This window comes from Saccopteryx leptura, chromosome 10, assembly GCF_036850995.1.
Source record: "Saccopteryx leptura isolate mSacLep1 chromosome 10, mSacLep1_pri_phased_curated, whole genome shotgun sequence".
NCBI lineage: Eukaryota > Metazoa > Chordata > Mammalia > Chiroptera > Emballonuridae > Saccopteryx > Saccopteryx leptura.
The window spans coordinates 18,055,786-18,074,723 of record NC_089512.1 but is presented as its reverse complement, the minus strand read 5'-3'; the positions used below and the strand labels follow the sequence as shown (position 1 = coordinate 18,074,723).

General features: G+C 39.3%; 1 protein-coding gene across 50 annotated transcripts in view; it reads right to left on the bottom strand.

Moving 5' to 3' along the window:
* The window catches only part of CLASP2 (cytoplasmic linker associated protein 2), a 168,940-nt gene that overhangs the window by 79,774 nt on the left and 70,228 nt on the right, over positions 1-18,938 (bottom strand). For 27 of the 50 annotated variants that reach the window (XM_066350520.1, XM_066350529.1, XM_066350524.1 and 24 more), the window contains 4 exons: positions 10,199-10,281; positions 7,155-7,247; positions 4,854-4,999; positions 2,014-2,149 (listed from right to left, as the gene is read on the bottom strand). In XM_066350520.1, coding sequence (XP_066206617.1) covers positions 2,014-2,149; positions 4,854-4,999; positions 7,155-7,247; positions 10,199-10,281 — 458 coding nt within the window. The remainder of the gene's footprint in view (positions 1-2,013; positions 2,150-4,853; positions 5,000-7,154; positions 7,248-10,198; positions 10,282-18,938) is intronic. The other 23 variants (XM_066350522.1, XM_066350530.1, XM_066350545.1 and 20 more) reach the window with 1 other exon arrangement.

Genomic DNA, 18,938 nt, shown 5'->3' with positions numbered 1-18,938 from the left:
GTTCAGGAGAATAAGGCAAGAGAGTGCTGACCTGCCTGTTACTCAACTGTTACATTCAACATGGAAGGGCTCTGTGGACCTGTTCCCTTACTTAGAACATCCAGAACTCCTTCCCCAAATGTTACTATGGAGCTAAAGCCCAAGGAGACCACACACACTACCATCTCTCGCCATCCTCCTCTCTCTCATAGTCTCCCTAAGACCCTAGGGCCAATGAGTCCACATTCAACACAATGGCAGCAATGGGGAGAGAGATCTAACTACTGTGGCACTATTTTCTGGAGGAACTGTACCAAAGGAAAATAAAAAAGACCCCCATAATAAGAGACAAAGCATTCAACCAAACATTAAGTCAGAACAATTTATACTTCGATTTATTAATACTAGCTGATAATAATGTAAAAACTGTAAAGCCTAAGCATAGCAAAGTGCCTTGTTTGAAGAAAGCACCTAGGTGGTGTGGAAAGAGAGTTTCCGGAGTGAAACAACCATTCCGCCTCTAGACTTTTCCAGTCGCTGCCCTGCCCTGTCCTGACAGGAGCTGGAGCCACCAGCCGGGTTCTCCAGCCTGCGGTCAGCCCTGCGACCCACGGTCCTACTGCTCCTGAGAAAGGCTGTAGTCCAGGAGTGGGTGCTCACAGCAACGTGCTTGGTCCCTAGTTTAGTTGTAGATAAATATAGTAGTAATTGTTTTTAATACATAATTTCATTTCCCTATGGCTCCTACATTGCAAAACTTTGGATATAAAGAGACCACCATTATTTAATGGTCATTTCAGAGTATAATAAATAAAGTTGAAATGCCGGCAATGCAAAAAAAAAAAAAAAGAATAGCAAAATGGGTCCTGGCAGGTTAGCTCAGTAGGTTAAGGCATCATCCTGAAACAATAAGGTTGCAGGTTTCATCCCCTGTCAAGGCACACACAGGAAGCAAACAATGAATGCACGACTGAGTGGAACAACAAATGAATGCTTCCCTTCCCCCTCTTCCTCGCTTTGTTTAAAAAAATCAAACAATTGGCCCTGGCTGGTTGGCTCAATGGTAGAGCGTTGGCCTGGTGTGAGGGAGTCCTGGGTTCGATTCCCAGCCAGGGCACACAGGAGAGGCGCCCATCTGTTTCTCCATCCCTCCCCCTCTCCTTCCTCTCTGTCTCTCTCTTCCCCTCCCGCAGCCGAGGCTCCATTAGAGCAGGGTTGGCCCGGGGGCTGAGGATGGCTCCATGGCTTCTGCCTCAGGTGCTAGAGTGGCTCTGGTTGCAACAGAGCAACACCCCAGATGGGCAGAGCATCGCCCCCTGGTGGGCATGCCGGGTGGATCCTGGTCGGGCTCATGCAGGAGTCTGACTGCCTCCCCTTTTCCAACTTCAGAAAAATAAAAAAAATTTTAAAAATTAAAAAAAAATCAAACAATAAAAAAAAAAAATTAAGCCATGGCGGATAGCTTGGTTGATTGGAACATCACCCCAGAGTATGAAGGTTGCCGGTTTGATTCCCTGGTCAAGGCACATACAGGAGCAGCTGGATGTTCCTGTTTCTCTTTCCCTGGCCCTCTCAAAAAAATAAAAAATAAAGGAATAGCAAAATGTGTACTGTCAAACGAGTAAAATTTAAAGAAATTTTTCCTGAGAACATGTATCAGCTATAATATAAAAGACAAAAATTATCCAAAAATGATGAATGACACTGAGGTTTTACAAAATCTGTGCAACAAGAGTAATAAAAAATTTGGCAAAGAAAACAGAAGCGATAAACAATTCATGAAAATTAACATAAATTTAAGGGAAATTCATTTTAGTCAGAAATCTTTATCCACTGTGTAATCCTCTGCATTATTTAAATATTTAGAATAGCTATAATTATCATATATTGCTTTTATTATCAAAAAATAATTCAAAAGTAATTCTCCCTTGGAATTAAAAAAAATGTCAATGGCTTATTTGAGTACATTGAAAAAAATGAAGAGAAGTGAGAAAGACAGAAGAGAAAGGAAAGAAAAAGAAGTAAAAAACCTACCCGAATGATGAATCTGATTGCTGCACATCCAGAAGTTGCCATGACTTTTGCACTATTGGGGACGAGATTAAAAAGTGTAGGTACAATAGCTTCAGCACCATGATCAAACTTGTTTCCCAAAACTGTTGAAAGATGGCTGCAAAGGGAGACAAAAAATATATTAAAAAAAAAATAGTTTAACATTAAATATAGGTATGACCATATAACTTTAAAATATTCTTTTATTACACTTAAAATTTTTATTTTAATCAGCTTTTAATGGCAAAAAAACAAAAGAGAGCTAGGGAAGTGCAAATAGTACATATTTCCTTTTTTTCCCCTTCTTCTAATTAATTGTTAAGTCCAAAGTGGAAATTTGCCATTTTACCATCTATTTGCAATGACACTTGGAGAAGCTACTTGATCTTGAAATTTAACCATTAACATCACAAGTAAAAAATTCAACTGTTTATCAGCTGACCCTTTTCCAACAGATATTTACATTCTAATGCCCCAATATGAATCCTAAATTCAACATATTTTACAAAGAAGTTCAAAATGTTACCCAAATCAATACTCTTCAAGACAATCTCTATTTCTATTAATGGTACTCTCACAGTATTAGTCACAAATACTCCTTGACATCTTTGAAGGAGGATTTCAGAATTCTTTTTTTTTTTTTTTTTTTTACAGAGACAGAGAGTCAGAGAGAAGGATAGACAGGGACAGACAGGAACAGAGAGATGAGAAACATCAATCATTAGTTTTTCGTTGCGCATTGCGACACCTTAGTTGTTCATTGATTGCTTTCTCATATGTGCCTTGACCACGGGCCTTCAGCAGACCAAGTAACCCCTTGCTCGAGCCAGCGACCTTGGGTCCAAGCTGGTGAGCTTTTTGCTCAAACCAGATGAGCCAGTGCATAAGCTGACGACCTCGGGGTCTTGAACCTGGGTCCTCGGCATCCCAGTCCGACGCTCTGTTCACTGCGCCACCGCCTGGTCAGGCGGATTTCAGAATTTTTGATTAAAAATACAACTCTATCATATACTAGTTAGAAGATCCCTAGGGACATCTCTCTTTTCTTTCTAAATTTGTAGTTAAACAACAAATTCAACTTTTTTTTTTTTCTTTTTGCATTTTTCTGAAGCTGGAAACAGGGAGAGACAGTCAGACAGACTCCCGCATGCGCCCGACCAGGATCCACCCGGCACGCCCACCAGGGGCGACGCTCTGCCCACCAGGGGGCGATGCTCTGCCCATCCTGGGCGTCGCCATGTTGCGACCAGAGCCACTCTAGCGCCTGGGGCAGAGGCCACAGAGCCATCCCCAGCGCCTGGGCCATCTTTGCTCCAATGGAGCCTTGGCTGCGGGAGGGGAAGAGAGAGACAGAGAGGAAGGCACGGCGGAGGGGTGGAGAAGCAAATGTGCGCTTCTCCTGTGTGCCCTGGCCGGGAATCGAACCCGGGTCCTCCGCACGCTAGGCCGACGCTCTACCGCTGAGCCAACCGGCCAGGGCCAAATTCAACTTTTAATTGTATAATTTTAGTTAAAACAGGAAGAATGCTGCAATCACACAGTTCTGACAATGCTTGCAGTATCGGTTAATTTCTATATATTTTATATCTTACTTAAAATAGATGGTTAGGATACAGTTAACTCCAAAACTTCAGGTTATTAAAACAGCTCTGGGAATTGTTGCAGTTCTTACTAGTATGCAAGGAGTTGCACCTTTCAAGTGCACAGCTTGGTATTCAGCTAGACTCATGGGATCTCCTATGCGGATTTCGATAGCTCTTCTGTGTCTCTCTTCTCTTCAGTGTTCTGCACTGTTAATTTTAGCTCCTTTACCCTTCAGAAACTCAATCACTGTTTCTTCTCAACTCAGTGAGACTGCCTTGCTCTGCTCGGGTTCTCCCTCCTTTCCCCATGGTCCAGCAAGTGCTCAAGGTCAAAACTGCTGATCATACTGCTCACGATTTGATTCTTTCAAGAATCACAGTCCTGCTGAGGCTGCTGTCCATTTTTGAAAAAAGGTGTTTTATATAGTCTGTCGTTTCTGCATCAGCCAGAAGCAGAATTGTCATAGAATATTTTTCATTATATTTATATTTTGTGGAATTTTGTTCTGTTTTGCAATCAAGAGATATTTAATTATTTTGGTGCAATGGTATACTGACTTGTATTTGGCAATCTTAGCTAAGTCCCTTAGTTATAATAATTTATTATAGTCTTGTAGTTTTCTGTGTGGATAATTATATCATTAAAAATGGGAGTTTTGTTCCTTTTATTGAATTTTCATAGTTTTTATTTCCTGGGATTGTTTTTTTCAGTAGCAGGCATCTTTGAGTTTCCTACTTCAAAGGAATGCTTATTCAAAAACATATACAACAAAAATATTCAGGTGGGGGGTAGTAGCAAAAGGAATTTTTGGGTTCTACCATATTAGATTTTTGAATAATGTAAACATACAGAATAAATTTATATTTTGGTAAGTTAGGGATGCATGTTACAATTCCAGAATAATTGCTAAAATATCAGAAATAGCTTAATATCCAAATCAGTAAAGAGAAAATTGAAGGCAGTCAGTTCTCAGACCCATTCACTTTCTTACAGTCAAAGGTTAGTGACCAAAAATCCACCAGCAGGGGTCAGACATTTAAACACATTTTAAGGTTAGTATAAAGTGCTGTTAAGAAAACATATATTTTTTAAATCGCACAAATTGGATCCTTATAAATTTTTGGATCACAGATATGCTTTCTGGTGGCCATCTTGCTAGTGCTTTACTTAATAAGCACTGAATCAATGAGTACTAAATTCATTCATAAAAATACTTATCACACAAAGAATATACTTACGCCACAGTGATGCAGGCTTCTCTAACCACCTGGGATCTAAGATCCTTAGCTGAAAGTTTAAGAGCTCCATCCAACAAGCGGAGATGTTGGAAGAAGCAATCATATTGTGCTGCTCCAGCCACAAGCAATGATCGAATTTTCTTAAGCTGAAATAAAGAGAATCTCCATTACTGACAAGAGTGGCAGTGCAAAAGGAATTCTTAGAGCTACCTCAACGGTATTGGAACAAAATCTTTAAAATAACATTTCATCACATTTATATAACTATAAGGTCTACCGGAAAGTTCTGTCTGTTTTTGGAATAAAACAAAATACAAATTTTTCTTACCATCAATAAACCTTCTTAAATAATACAATTGCCATTATTATTAATGATTTCTTGCCAGCGTGAGGGCAATTTGTATATCCCATTTTTGAAAAATATTTTATCTTTTGATGCAAAAAATTGAACCACTGCTTGTTTGATATCTTCTTTATTTTTGAATTTTTTGCCCTTCAAAAAATTTTGTAAGGACAAAAACAAGTGATAGTCGGAGGGTGCTAAGTCCAGGGAATATGGTGGATGTGACAGACATGCTTCTGTAGCATTTCTTCCTTGTTAAAATTCGTAAAAATTACAGTGGTGTAAATGAACTCTATCAGTAGCCATGGTACACTATCGCTTCACACATAAGACTAACGTGAATCAATTTTGTTTTAGTTAATTTGCTACATCAGTATGTATACATTAAGTGATAAAAATAGAGAGGCACACATGCACCAAATTAACGTGCTTACGTGTCGAAACTTGTGATAGAAACGAACAGAACTTTCCGGTAGACCTTATATATTCAGGCATTTTAACAGTATTAAATGTCTCTTAAAATATGTAAATCCAAAAAAAAGCGCTCTGGAAATGAACATTATAGATCTGGTTATATGCATAACAGACATTATGTAATGTATGAATACATAAGTAAAATTTAAAGTTTTAAGAAGTTATTTTTTTATGAAATATACATTTACATAAAATTTACCATCTTAGTCACTTTAAAGTATACAATTCAGTGGCATTGAATACAATCAATATGTTGTACAACCACTACAACTATATACTAAGGAGATTATTTTTAAAAGGGCCAAATTTTGGAAACTATATTCATCCATAAGCAAAAGTATAGAAGCAGCAGGACCAGCCATTAAGCCATCAAAATAAAGATTGGGAAGCTGAGAACAGATGAGTTTTCAAATGGAACCCCTTTCTGGCTTCTTGAGGACACTGAGGTACTCACTGGATACCTCCGATGTAAATGTGACAAATTCACAGAATTTAAAATATAGTCTTTTGTCGTTGCAAATATAATTTAAAATTTTATCAAATGGTTTAGTTTCTCAAGGAATTTAAGCTAAATAAAATATTCTTCCCTGGCTGGTTGGCTCAGCAGTAGATCGTCAGCCTGGTGTTCAGTCCTGGGTTCGATTCCCGGCCAGGGCACACAGGAGAAGCGCCCATCTGCTTCTCCACCCTTCCCTCTCTCCTTCCTCTCTATCTCTCTCTTCCCCTCCTGCAGCCAAGGCTCCATTGGAGCAAAGTTAGCCCCGGCACTGAGGACAGATCCATGGCCTCCACCTCAGGGGCTAGAATGGTTCCGGCGGCAACACAGCAATACCCTAGATGGACAGAGCATCGCCCCCTGGTGGGTGTACCAGGTGGATCTTGGTAGGGCACATGCAGAAGTCTGTCTGCCTGCCTCCCCGCTTCTAACTTTGGAAAAATACAAAACAAAAATCTTAACTCAAAAATACCAAACATTTTTTTTTTCCATCATGGGTGAAAATACCACACTAAGAGAGAGATATGTGAGAAAAGAAAGAAAAAAGTCAGACAAATGGACATACTGTTGTGAATTTACATCGACAGTATCAAAAAATCAAGCATGCAGGCAAACTGAGCTGCGTTTTTGGAGAGACTGGTGAGAATGGAGGACAGTACTGATGAACAGCTGTGTAGCCCACAGCGAGGCCACGGCCCTGAGGTATTATATTAGCTCACACTTTCCTGGTCAGTTAACGAGGGACATGTAGAAAGACTAACAAATGGGTGAGAGAGATTCCACCTGATCAGCAAAAATAATAAAAATTGACCCTAAATCAGAAATGCCAACTATTTCAATGTGTTTTCCAGAAAGAAATGAAAAATTACCTATCAGACTTGCTATTTTATAAATATCTGAATTATCAGGAAAGAAGTCCTACTGAATTTCATGTTTTTGAAAAAGGATATTGATAAAAAGAAGAGAGAGAAGAAAATTAAAAACTTACTGCATTGGCGCGCTGATCCCAGTCATGTTTGTCATCTGACAAAATTTCCCTGATTTTATTTAACGTTTCTTCAAGTTCTCGACTAGAATAGATCTTAAAGATGCAAAATTGTAACATTAATATTTCTTACCATGAGCAATATCAAAATTATCCTGATGTTTAAAATAATCTTTCAAGTAATAAGATTACTTATTTTCCATTCTAGCACCATTTTTAACAGAAAATGGAAATATAGTTTGGACAATAATAAAGTGCTTTAATTTGTCTTCCTTACCTGTTACCCTTGTGCTATTTCTCCACTCATGAGTAACTTCAAACATACACTTAAAATGCTTGGTCATTTACAAATAAGACACAAATATTCAAGCCTAATTTCTCAAAATGACCTCAGGTATATAACATATTTATGCATCCATACACTTACTATACAATATTGCAAAAGGACATATTTTAAGTTAGTCTCCCGACTGTCCACATACTAGACCAGTGGTAGTCAACCTGGCCCCTACTGCCCACCAATGGGCATTCCAGCTTTCATGGTAAGCAGTAGCGGAGCAACCAAAGTATAAATAAAAAGATTTAACGATAGTAAGTTGTTTTATAAAGGTTTATTCTGCCAAACTTAGTGAAAATCTGACATAAAGTACTTGGTAAGTAATTATTATATGCTTTAACTTGCTGTAACTCTGCTTTATAAATTTTATAAAGTAAAGTTACTTCCCTACTTTATAAATCACCATTACTGTGGAACCGGTGGGCGATTAGAAAATTTTACTACTAACAGAGATACAAAAGTGGGCGGTAGGTATAAAAAGGTTGACTACCCCTGTACTAGACTGTAACCAAGATAGCTACTGTATTTTTTGCTCCATAGGACGCCCTTTTTCCCCCAAAAAAAGTGGTGGGGAAAATGCCCGTGTGTCTTATGGAGTGAAAAATATGATATTTCATTAAATATTTTAACACACCATTTGGTTCAGAATATTTTTTTATTTTCCTCCTTAAAACCCTTAGGTGTGTCTTATAATTAGGTGCGTCTTATTGGAAAATACGGTAGATATTTGTTTCCTTTGGAGCCAACCATTTGCCAAACACCATTATCCTTTCGTTCACTTAACAAATATTCACATAACAGAAATGTACAAAAACAGGCATGTTCCTTGCCTTATGGGGCTTATGATCCAATCACGGGGAAAACAATCAAATGATATAAAATATGAAATTGCAAACAGAAAGGAACACCAAGGAGAATTATGCAGTGCTGTGAAAGTCTATATATAATAAGGAGTTTGAACTGTTTTGGGGAAAGTCAAGCTTAATCTGAGACCTAAAGAATAAGTCAAACACCATTAGGCAAAGTGGAGAGAGATGCACCTTCCTGGTGTAAACGGCATGTGTGAAGGCTCTGTGACAGAAAGAAACTGAAAGAAGGTCAGTATAAGAGTATAAAAGTGCAACGGGGACCAGGGGAAGAGTCAATGATCCAGGCCTATTTCTCTACATTGCAATCAAGGTTCAGAGGTTGGCATGTGGCCTAAATTAGTTCAGTCAGAATGAATCTCCCATATTTTACAGGATCAACCAGAAAAGAGGCAGAGAGAAATGAGGGGGTGAGGCTCCAATAGTTGCAGCCATGTTGTTAACCATAAGGGCAAAACAATGCACAGCAATCCAAAATTAAAGATGGAGAGAAACAGGGTCCTAGTGATACCATCTGGGTGGTATCAAACAGATACCTTCATCAAAACAGTCCTATATATATTTTACACGTTCAACAGCCATTAAATTCTCTGTTTACTTAAAAGAAAAAACAACCCTTACCCCCCAAAACAAGAGTACAAAGGTGCACAGGGCATTGGACGGGTAAAGAGGTAGAAAGAACACCAGGTAACATTGTGTGAAAGAATAATTTCAGGAGGCTTCTAATCTAGTTCTTTAACCTTCTGCCACATTTCAGAAGAAAGGCAGCTCCCTGTACCACTCCTAACCTTATTTTGATGCATTATTCTGGAATATAATAAAAGCACCACCACCCCTAAACAAGGAAAAAAAGGGCCAACTCAAACTGACTTCAGTGAGGGAATATATAACTTTAAGTGCTCTTTCAGGGGGATAGGAACAAAAGAAGTTTAAGACAACTAAGGAATCTGTTGCATTATCAATACAATGACTGACTCCTAGGTTTCTGACTTTTGTAAGTGACTAAGCAATGGTTTCCACATATAAAACACTAGAAGGCGGGCGTGTGAGGGGGAGGATCCTGACCCCATTTCAGACAGGCAGAGTGTGAGACGCTTCAGAGATGTTAAAACGAGATGTCAAATAAACAATCAGTGGACAAATTATTTTGATGCTCAAGAGAGGTCTGCTTAGAAAAAAAAGGGTGCATTATTTATGTAAAGGAGAAAACTGAAGCCATGAGTCTGAAGGAAGCGACTTTAAGAAAGCAGAGAGCGAGTTCTGGCCGGGTAGCTCGGTTGGGTACAGCGCAGCTCCGAAGCACAGGCTGCAGTTGGATTCCCCGTCAGGGCACATACAGGAACAGGCCAATGTTCCTGTCTCTCTCCCTCCCTTTCTCCCTCTCTAAAATTAATAAACACTTAAAAAAATTATTTCTAGAGAAAAAGACAGTGGAGAGTGAGAAGACAGGGCTGAGAACTCTTTAAGAAACCCCAATATACAATAGATAAGTAGGGAAGGATGTACCTACAAAGGAGATAGCCATGAAGTGGACAAAAAGGTAGGAGGGGGAAAAAAGGAGAACATTGTATCTCAAGTACCTTAGAACGAAAAACTAGATGCAGCTGGACATTGCAATGTAATATATGATTCAATAACATGAATTCAATTTTATTTCAGTCTCACTGAAAAATCATTTGAAAATGTAACTGTACCAACAAATAACAGCTTGGTAATAATAAGTCAAGTAGTTCATTTTTCCTAAGTCATTTAAGGACAAGATATCTTTAGAGGGACAAAAATAATTCTATGAACAGGCACAGAGGCAACATTCATGGGGAGTGCCCGTGTACTGGTATCCTTACCTGAACAGAAGGGACATCTGTAAAAGCTTTTATAAAATCATCTTCATCAACTGCTCCGGCACCTCCTTCCTTAGAAGCACCTGCTAATTTAAAAAATAAATTTACTTTTTAAGTTTATTTTTAAGCATTTTAGCATCAAGAACAACATGAAAATATAATTCTTTTGAGCATATCTTTGAAAGACATTCCATTATATGTATAAAACAGCAATGAGAATAATCTCCAGCTTTCAGAAAAGTCAAGGTACTGAATAGTAGGCTGAGTAAAATCCAAACTAAGAACAGAGCCCTCCCATCCCTTATCCAGTGCAAAGACACAAGAAATACAGCTGAAAGGACCATGTTTAAAAGAGATGATAAAGCATCATCCCAGCACACTGAAGTCATGGGTTCGATTCCCAGTCAGGGCACATACAAGAAGCAAGCAATGGGTACACAACTTAATGGAACTAAATAGAATAAACTCATGCTTCTCTCTCTCTCTCTTATTTTCCCTTACCCTCTCAATCAATGGATTTTTTTTTTTTTTAACGAACAGCAATTTTAAATGACATAAAATGTCAATTAATGATGGCAAATGTGATGTAGAACAGTGTTTTTCAACCAGTGTGCCGCGAGACATGGTCAGGTGTGCCGTGGGGAAATTAAACATGGGTCCCCAAACTACGGCCCGCGTGCCAGATATGGCCAGCAGAGGCTATTTATCCGCCTGCCGCCTGCATCCGAACATAAACATTCCCCTCACAATCCCTCCAGCTATCAGCGACAGGAAGAGTGGAGGCACAGGGAACGCTCACTGACCAATCACCTTCTAGGATTCATCCTGACCACTAGCGATGAACCAATAGTAGGCCGCCTCTCACCTACACCCAGAAAGGTCCCCTGCTCGGGCTGCCGTGCACGCACTTGTCATTGTGTGGCCCCGGCAAGTAGTTGAAGCTGCTACTCCTCCCCAGGGTCCCAATTTCTAATCCTGGTCAGGACTGGAGGTAAATGTTGCCACCACTAGATGAAGCCTCAGCCTCAGCTGGTTATGTCTATCCTGATGGTGTATATAGATATTTCACCTTTACTTTTTAAAAGAGGCCCCGCAGAGGGTGATATACAATGCATCACAATGTTATCTATATTGTATATGGCCTCCTGAAGGGTCATCTTCTTAAAGAGCTCAAATCTCTATATACACAATCAAAACAGACAGAACCAAGGCCCCTGCACCCAGCTGACCATGGGATTTGAACCCACAACCTCAGGGAGAACTCTAGTATTTATCAGAATCCTTACCTAGAAAGTAAACTTCTCAATCTGACAGTAGAGATGCTCTGAGGACTTATGATGTTACACACAAGTACCCAACATTTTCTAAAATTGATTTTGTCCAGTCTCTATATAGAGAGAGTATTTGCCAAATTGATTTGAACCCACAACCTTGATGAAAGCTCCAGTATCTATTAGCGGGATTGTATATATGAGGGGATACATGGGACTGTATATATGAGGTTACATGGGACTGTATATATGAGGTTACATGGGACTGTATATGAGGGGATGTAACGTGGGACTGTATATGAGGGGATGTTACGTGGGACTGTATTTATAAGGGGATGTTACATGGGACTGTATATATGAAGGATATTACATGGGACTGTATATATGAGGGGGTTATCCTTTTTTATTTAACTTTTTTTTTAATAAATGTAATTTATTTAAACTTTAAATAAATTCTAACAGTTAGAGTGTCATTTTGTGTCATTTTGGTAGGTGGTGTGCCCCAGGATTTTGTAAATGTAAAAAATGTGCCGCGGCTCAAAAAAGGTTGAAAATCACTGATGTAGAGGATCCATGTGTGTCCCAGTGGTCAGAAAAGCAAATGTGAAAAAAACGAGGACCTTGAATTAAAACTTAAATATGCTAACCAATCTTGCTTTATTGCACATAGACGATCAAACAGTAAACTTAATAGGTAGTTGTTGTTTAAGAGCCAGAAGTTAACCTACTGCCTTTCAGCTTCAAAGCCCCTCTGTGATAGTCTGTGGCAGTGGGTCTGGATTTAAGCTCATCATTTTCCTGCTGCCGCTAGTGCTTTCCAGTTAAAACTCTGTCAATGGGGGTTGCTAGAGAGACTAGAAGCTAAGGAAGAAGGGATCTACCTGCCCCTTCCTGAATGCTCATCCTCTTCTTGTCAAAAAACCTAGAAACTCTGGAAGGACCTTTGTTTCTACTAGCGCCTGATTTCATTTTGCACTTTTTCTAACTAAACCAGTTCACTTCACCCATCAGAGACGTCAGTTAGCTATACCCCTTCCCACCACCCCCAGAAGTCTGAGTCAAGGCTCTGCAGGGACCCCCTCTAAGCCTCTAGTTTTAATAATTTTAACCTCCTCACTTTGTTCCTCCAGCTCTAGCGACAGGAGCTGTGTGCTGTAACTGCTAACTTCAGGACACTTCAGTGTTCTCTTTTTGTGTTAATTCATCAATACCCATTCAACAATTCTTTATATTAAAATTCTCTCTGTAAGAGTATCTGTTTTGGTTCCTGTCTCCTGACCGAATCTTGCCTGACACAAGTGGTACCAGTTTCCAACTCTACTCCAACTAGTTAATCCTTCATGGTAAGAATTCAACACATGAAATGGATTTCAAATACACAAGATGTATGCCACAAGTGACAATTAGCTAAAAAAACAATCTCTCCAGCTAAAAAAATAAGTCCCCAATTAAATTTATCATCAGGCAAAGAAAATGTCAGTACTTCAAAAATGGATTTTAAAAGTTAGTATCATCCTAATTATAAAAAAAAAACACAGAAAACCTCAGGATTTCCAATGGTATGTAAGAAGCTCTTCATCCTAAACAAACAAACAAATAAAACAAACCACCTTTGAAGATCTTTGTATGTGAGATATGAGTTGACCACAGAACAGTATAACAAAGTTGCAAGTTAATAAAAAATGCAAATTAAAAACAATGACAATAAACTAAAAAGAAAGAAATGTGTGGTTGCTATAGAAAATTCAATTATAAGAGTAAATAAATTCCAGTTGTTTCCTAGATATTGAAAAAAAAGTCCAATAAAACAATAAAACTCTCAACCCTTATCCCTGAGATAGTTCCAAGTAACTGATTAACTGAAAATAATTAAAGCAAAGAAACAAAAAATAAGATACCTACCTCTATTAATATAACATACTCCATTCATTTACAAATCTCTTAATAGAGGTTTATTGTTTTTGACAGTGAGTTCCCTAATAGGAATGTGAAGTCTAGGTTTTTAAAATTCCTTCCAAATCTTTCATAGTTGTCTTACACAGGCCACTAAACAAATTTCTTTTAGGGACTTCTCCTTATTGAGTAGTTCCTCAACATTTAACACCGTTTTCATGGAAAAAAAATACTTTCCATATTCATCAATATATTTTGTTCATTTATATACCACTTCTTGCAAATTACTTTGTTACAGTAACAAGAGCAACCATCAGGTGTGTCTGCGAACAACTGATTTCTGGAAAGTCTCCTTCAACTGGTGGAGGAGACCTGCACAAATGTACCAGAGAAGAACCAGTCAACAACCTCAGTGGGCTGAAGTGTAGAGCGGAAGACAATTTTACAGAGGAATGGAAAGCAAAGGGGAGATCAGTATGAAGTTACTACAGCGAACATGTAGTTTACAAAAGGCATCATACATAGGACAGAATGTTAACTGCTAACCCATCAGCCCTAGCACAATGCTAAAACCCTTCAAGGGAATGCAGAGTGCCTGAATAAATCCCAAGGCCACTGACTAGGGACATACACAGCAAAGTCTAACTTTGAAAATTTACTCTAATCATAATACTAAGTTCTGTTTTGAGTAGGACCAAATAAATTAGTGGGGAGGAGAAGAAAGGGAAAAAGATATGATATTAAATGGTTTTTAAAAGTCCCATAAAGGCTGCAGAGATGAAAACCTACAAATATCACTAAGTTCAGCCTTATGACTATCTCAGATGTGACAATTAGGTCTCTAAGCCTGCACATAACATTACCAATTTAGCAAGAACTTGCATGGTTTGATCCCAATCTACCTCACTCTTATCTTTGGAAATCACTTTATATAAGCAGAGCTGTTGCTACTGGGAGCATACCGGGTACTAGGTGAATAGTTGAACGACACAGGACATGCTGAGCTCCACATTCCAGCCATCCTTATCTCCTGCATGCATTACAAATACAGTCCATTTTACAGTCCTATTTTGCCTATGTTTTCCGTCACCATGGTTTTGTTTGGCCAACAGTATAAAAAAAAGGAACCCCTGCATAGGAGAATAATATGTTAAATAAACTGTTTCATTTTACAATAATCATTCCATTCTGATACAGCTTTAAAGTTCATCTAAAAAAACACCATAGGAGAGACAAAAAGAGTAAGGGGCCCTACTGTCAAATATGAAATAAAGCAAGAAAAGGAGAGCGGGTGTACCTCCCAAGAGGAGACATACTTAGATAAAATAAGTCGGAGAGCAGGAGTACACAAGGAGGCTGGGCTGAAGGGCTGAGAAATACTGGCTTCCAACTTGATTCTTCCAAATGTAACTGGGTCAACAATCACACTGAAAGATATTAATGTGCTGAAACAAAACAGAAGAGTTTTTCCCAATTCTCTAACCTCCCTAATACAGAGGTTGGTAAGTGTTTCTGTCAAGGTCCAGACAGTAAATACTGTAGGTCTTTGGAGCTATAAGGTTTCTGCTGCAATTACCCAGCTCGGCCACTGCAGCACCAGAGCAGCCGCAGCAACGTGGAAATGAATGAGCAAGGCTGGACTCCAATAAAGCTCTATTTATGGACACTAAAATTTGAGCTTTATTGTTGTACACCTGAACTTAATATAATGTTATATCTCACTTATACCTCAAAAAAAGAAAAAGGCAATGCCCTGACTCTACAGATGAATCTGGAGAGAACTGAGCTTTGTAATACTGTCTTTCTACCCAGGAGAGTAGTATGCCCATTTACTTATGGCTTTTAAATTTCTTTCAATAAAGTTTTATAATTAAAAAAATACTCCGTTCACCTGACTAGATGGTGGCGAAGTGGATAGAGCATCGGCCTGGGATGCAGAGGACCCAGGTTTGAAACCTTAAGGTCACCAGCTTGAGCACAGGCACACCAGCTTGAGCGTGGGGCTTGCCAGCATGGGATCATAGATATGACCCCATGATCGCTGGCTTGAACCCAAAGGTCGTTGGCTTAAAGCCCTATGGTTGCTGACTTAAGTCCAAGGTCACTGGCTTAAGCAAAAAGTCACTTGTTCTATAGGAGCCCCCTCCCCGGGTCAAGCCACATATGAGAAAGCAATCAATGAACAAAGGCGCTGCAACGAAGAATTGATGCTTTTCATCTCTCTCCTTCCTGTCTGTCTTTGTCTATTTCTCTCTCTCTTACTTAAAAACAAATAATCTGAGATACAAACCAAACCAAACAAAAAAAGTGAAATCTTTTTGGGGAAAAATAACAAATATTAATGAGACAGTAAAGAGGAATGCTAAAATAAATGGAGAAATATTCCGTGTTCATGGACAAAAAAGACTCAGTATCATAAAGATGTCTAGTCTTCAAAAATAATACAATGGTAATCAAACCTCCAATGGGTTTCTTATGGGACTTGACAAGGTGATTCTAAAGTCTGGAAACTCAACAAGACAAGAACTGCTGAAATATACTAGTACAAGTAAAGGAAGGGGTACCTGCCCTGCCAGATACCAGATTTACAAAGCGAAGAGAATTGTGCAACTAGATTTAGTACAAGAATAGACCAACTGAACAAAATGCAAAGTTCAAAAAAATGAAACTGACATATGACAAAGAAATAATTCAGATCAATAGGGAAAGAGGAAACAATTCAATAACACTGGGGAACAAAATTGTTGTTGCATCCACAAAAACACTTGTTCTTACCTAATTTGTGTGTGATGATCTCAACCCTGACATTAGTTTTTCTCTGTAAGCTACAGGTTTTTTTGCAATTCAAGATTTTAGGTTTTCATCCTTTTTTTTTTTTTTTTTTACAGAGACAGAGAGAGAGTCAGAGAGAGGGATAGATAGGGACAGACAGGAATGGAGAGAGATGAGAAGCATCAATCATTAAGTTTTTCGTTGCGACACCTTAGTTGTTCATTGATTGCTTTCTCATATGTGCCTTGACTACGGGGCTACAGCAGACAAAGTAACCCCTTGCTCAAGCCAGTGACATTGGATCCAAGCTGGTGAGCTTTGCTCAAACCAGATGAGCCCGCGCTCAAGCTGGCGACCTCAGGGTCTCGAACCTGGTTCCACCACATCCCAGTCCGACGCTCTATCCACTGTGCCACCGCCTGGTCAGACAGGTTTTCATCTTATTGTAAAATTTTCAACATTTAGTTTAACATAATGAAGTAGAATGTCTTCTTGGGCATCATCTTTGTGAAAAGATAATAATTTATATAATTCAGTAAATACACCAATACACTAAAAGATATGATTGCATCAGAATTTGTCTACAATTTTGAAATAGAACATATTAAAACACTTATTTTAATCATAAAATTTGCACAAAACTTATTTAAATTCTATTCAGGCAAAAATTTGCGTTTGTAGCTCTTGCGTTTGTGTACTTGTTGAGGACAATCTCGTTTGATGCTCCAGCTGTAGTCTGCTCATCACTAACAGCTCCAAGATTTTCGGGAAACTTATCAAGGTGACTGTTCAGGAAGTGAATCTTAACACTCATGTTATATCCAATGTCGCAGAGAGCCAACAGCATCCTTTGAACCGGAAGTTCATAGTTTTCTGATTTTTTGTTGCCAAGGAAGTTCTTTGTAACTTTCACAAAGACTGCCATGCTGCTTTCTCCTCCTTATTCATCCTCCTGGCAAATTCTTCATCATGTATGAGGGTTCAAATGTGAGGTCCATCGAAAACACCTGCTTTTATCTTCTCGAAAGACAAGGCAGGAAAAGCAGAAATAATATGTTGAAAGCATTCACTTTCTCAATTCAAAGCCAGAACAAACAGCTTCATTAAACCAAGTTTGATGTGAAGTGGGGGGGAAATGATCCTGTCTCGATTAACTACAGGTTCATTCAATATTTTGCATTCCTACTTCCAGAGCTTCACGTTTCGGCCGCTCCTTCTGTGTTTCTCCCGAGCTTGGCTGTCCCACAAACACAGAAAGCAAGGATACTTCGTGAAACCTCTCTGTTGTCCTAGCAGGAAATTTACCATTTTAAGATCCACACAAATGATCAGTTATGCTCCTCATACTTCCGAAAGTCGAGGACAATTTTTATGTCATTATAACTTTCTTGCAGATGAGTTGAATAACCAATTTGAACCGCTGCATAAACATTACTGTTGTGTAGGAGAACACATTTCAGACTCCGTTTAGAGCTGTCAAGAAATAGCCACCATTCTGCTGGACGGTAAGTGGTAACACCTAGCTGACTGAGAAGACTACTGATAACATGACAGTAAACAAAGTGTTTGTCTTTGGAAAAAAAGTCCACAAAAATTTGTTCACGCTTCCTGAAATGGGATACTTTAGCTGACCAGTGAAGTACATTGTTTTCTTGAAGTCTGGAGGCTAATAACTCAGCTGCTTTCTTTGATAGGCCCAAATCTCTTACTAAGTCATTCAATTCGGTTTAGCTAAACTGCTGAGGGGTTAATGACTGCTTGGTATCAGAAGAAGACCCTTTAGATTCTACAACCATTTCCTCATGCATCTTATCAAAATACACTTGATCACCATGTTCACTTTCTTTGTCCTTAGAAGAAAGAAAACCATTGAAAACTGGAACCAGGAGTGTCTCAGAGTGTGGGAGAGGTTGTATTGCTGAAAAAATATTAGGATATGTGATCATATGCCATTTTTTTCTTGCCGATGCCTTTGTATGCATCAGGCAGAAATAACAGTCACTGCTGTGGTCCTTAGGTTCACACCAAACCATGGTAATACCAAAAAGCATTCCTTTGTGTTTTCCTTTTGTCCAGTCATGAAGCATTTCCTCACAATTATGACACACAGTATGTGGAGCCCAATTCTTGTCTTTTTTTTTACAGAGACAGAGAGTCAAAGAGAGGGAAAGACAGGGACAGACAGGAACAGAGAGATGAGAAGCATCAATCATTAGTTTTTCGTTGCGCATTGTGACACCTTAGTTGTTCATTGATTGCTTTCTCATATGTGCCTTGACCGCGGGCCTTCAGCAGACTGAGTGACCCCTTGCTCGAGCCAGTGACCTTGGGTCCAAGCTGGTGAGCTTTTTGCTCAAACCAGATGAGCCTGCACTCAAGCTGGCGACCTTGGGGTCTCGAACCTGAGTCCTTGGCATCCCAGTCTGATGCTCTATCCACTGCGCCACCGCCTGGTCAGGCCAATTCTTGTCTTGATCACCAAGGGGAACTTTAAAATAGGCAATATATGCACGTGTCACAAATGATGAACTATTGCGCCTTTGATGTCGAAGTGTATAACAGCCACATATAACAGAAGGTGTCAGGACTATTCTTACATTTATGCCTACTCGAAGAGGCCATGATTCAATCTTTTTTTTTTTTTTTTCTTTTTTCATTTTTCTGAAGCTTGGAAACAGGGAGAGACAGTCAGACAGACTCCCGCATGCGCCCGACCGGGATCCACCCGGCACGCCCACCAGGGGCGACGCTCTGCCCACCAGGGGGCGATGCTCTGCCCATCCTGGGCGTCGCTGTGTTGCGACCAG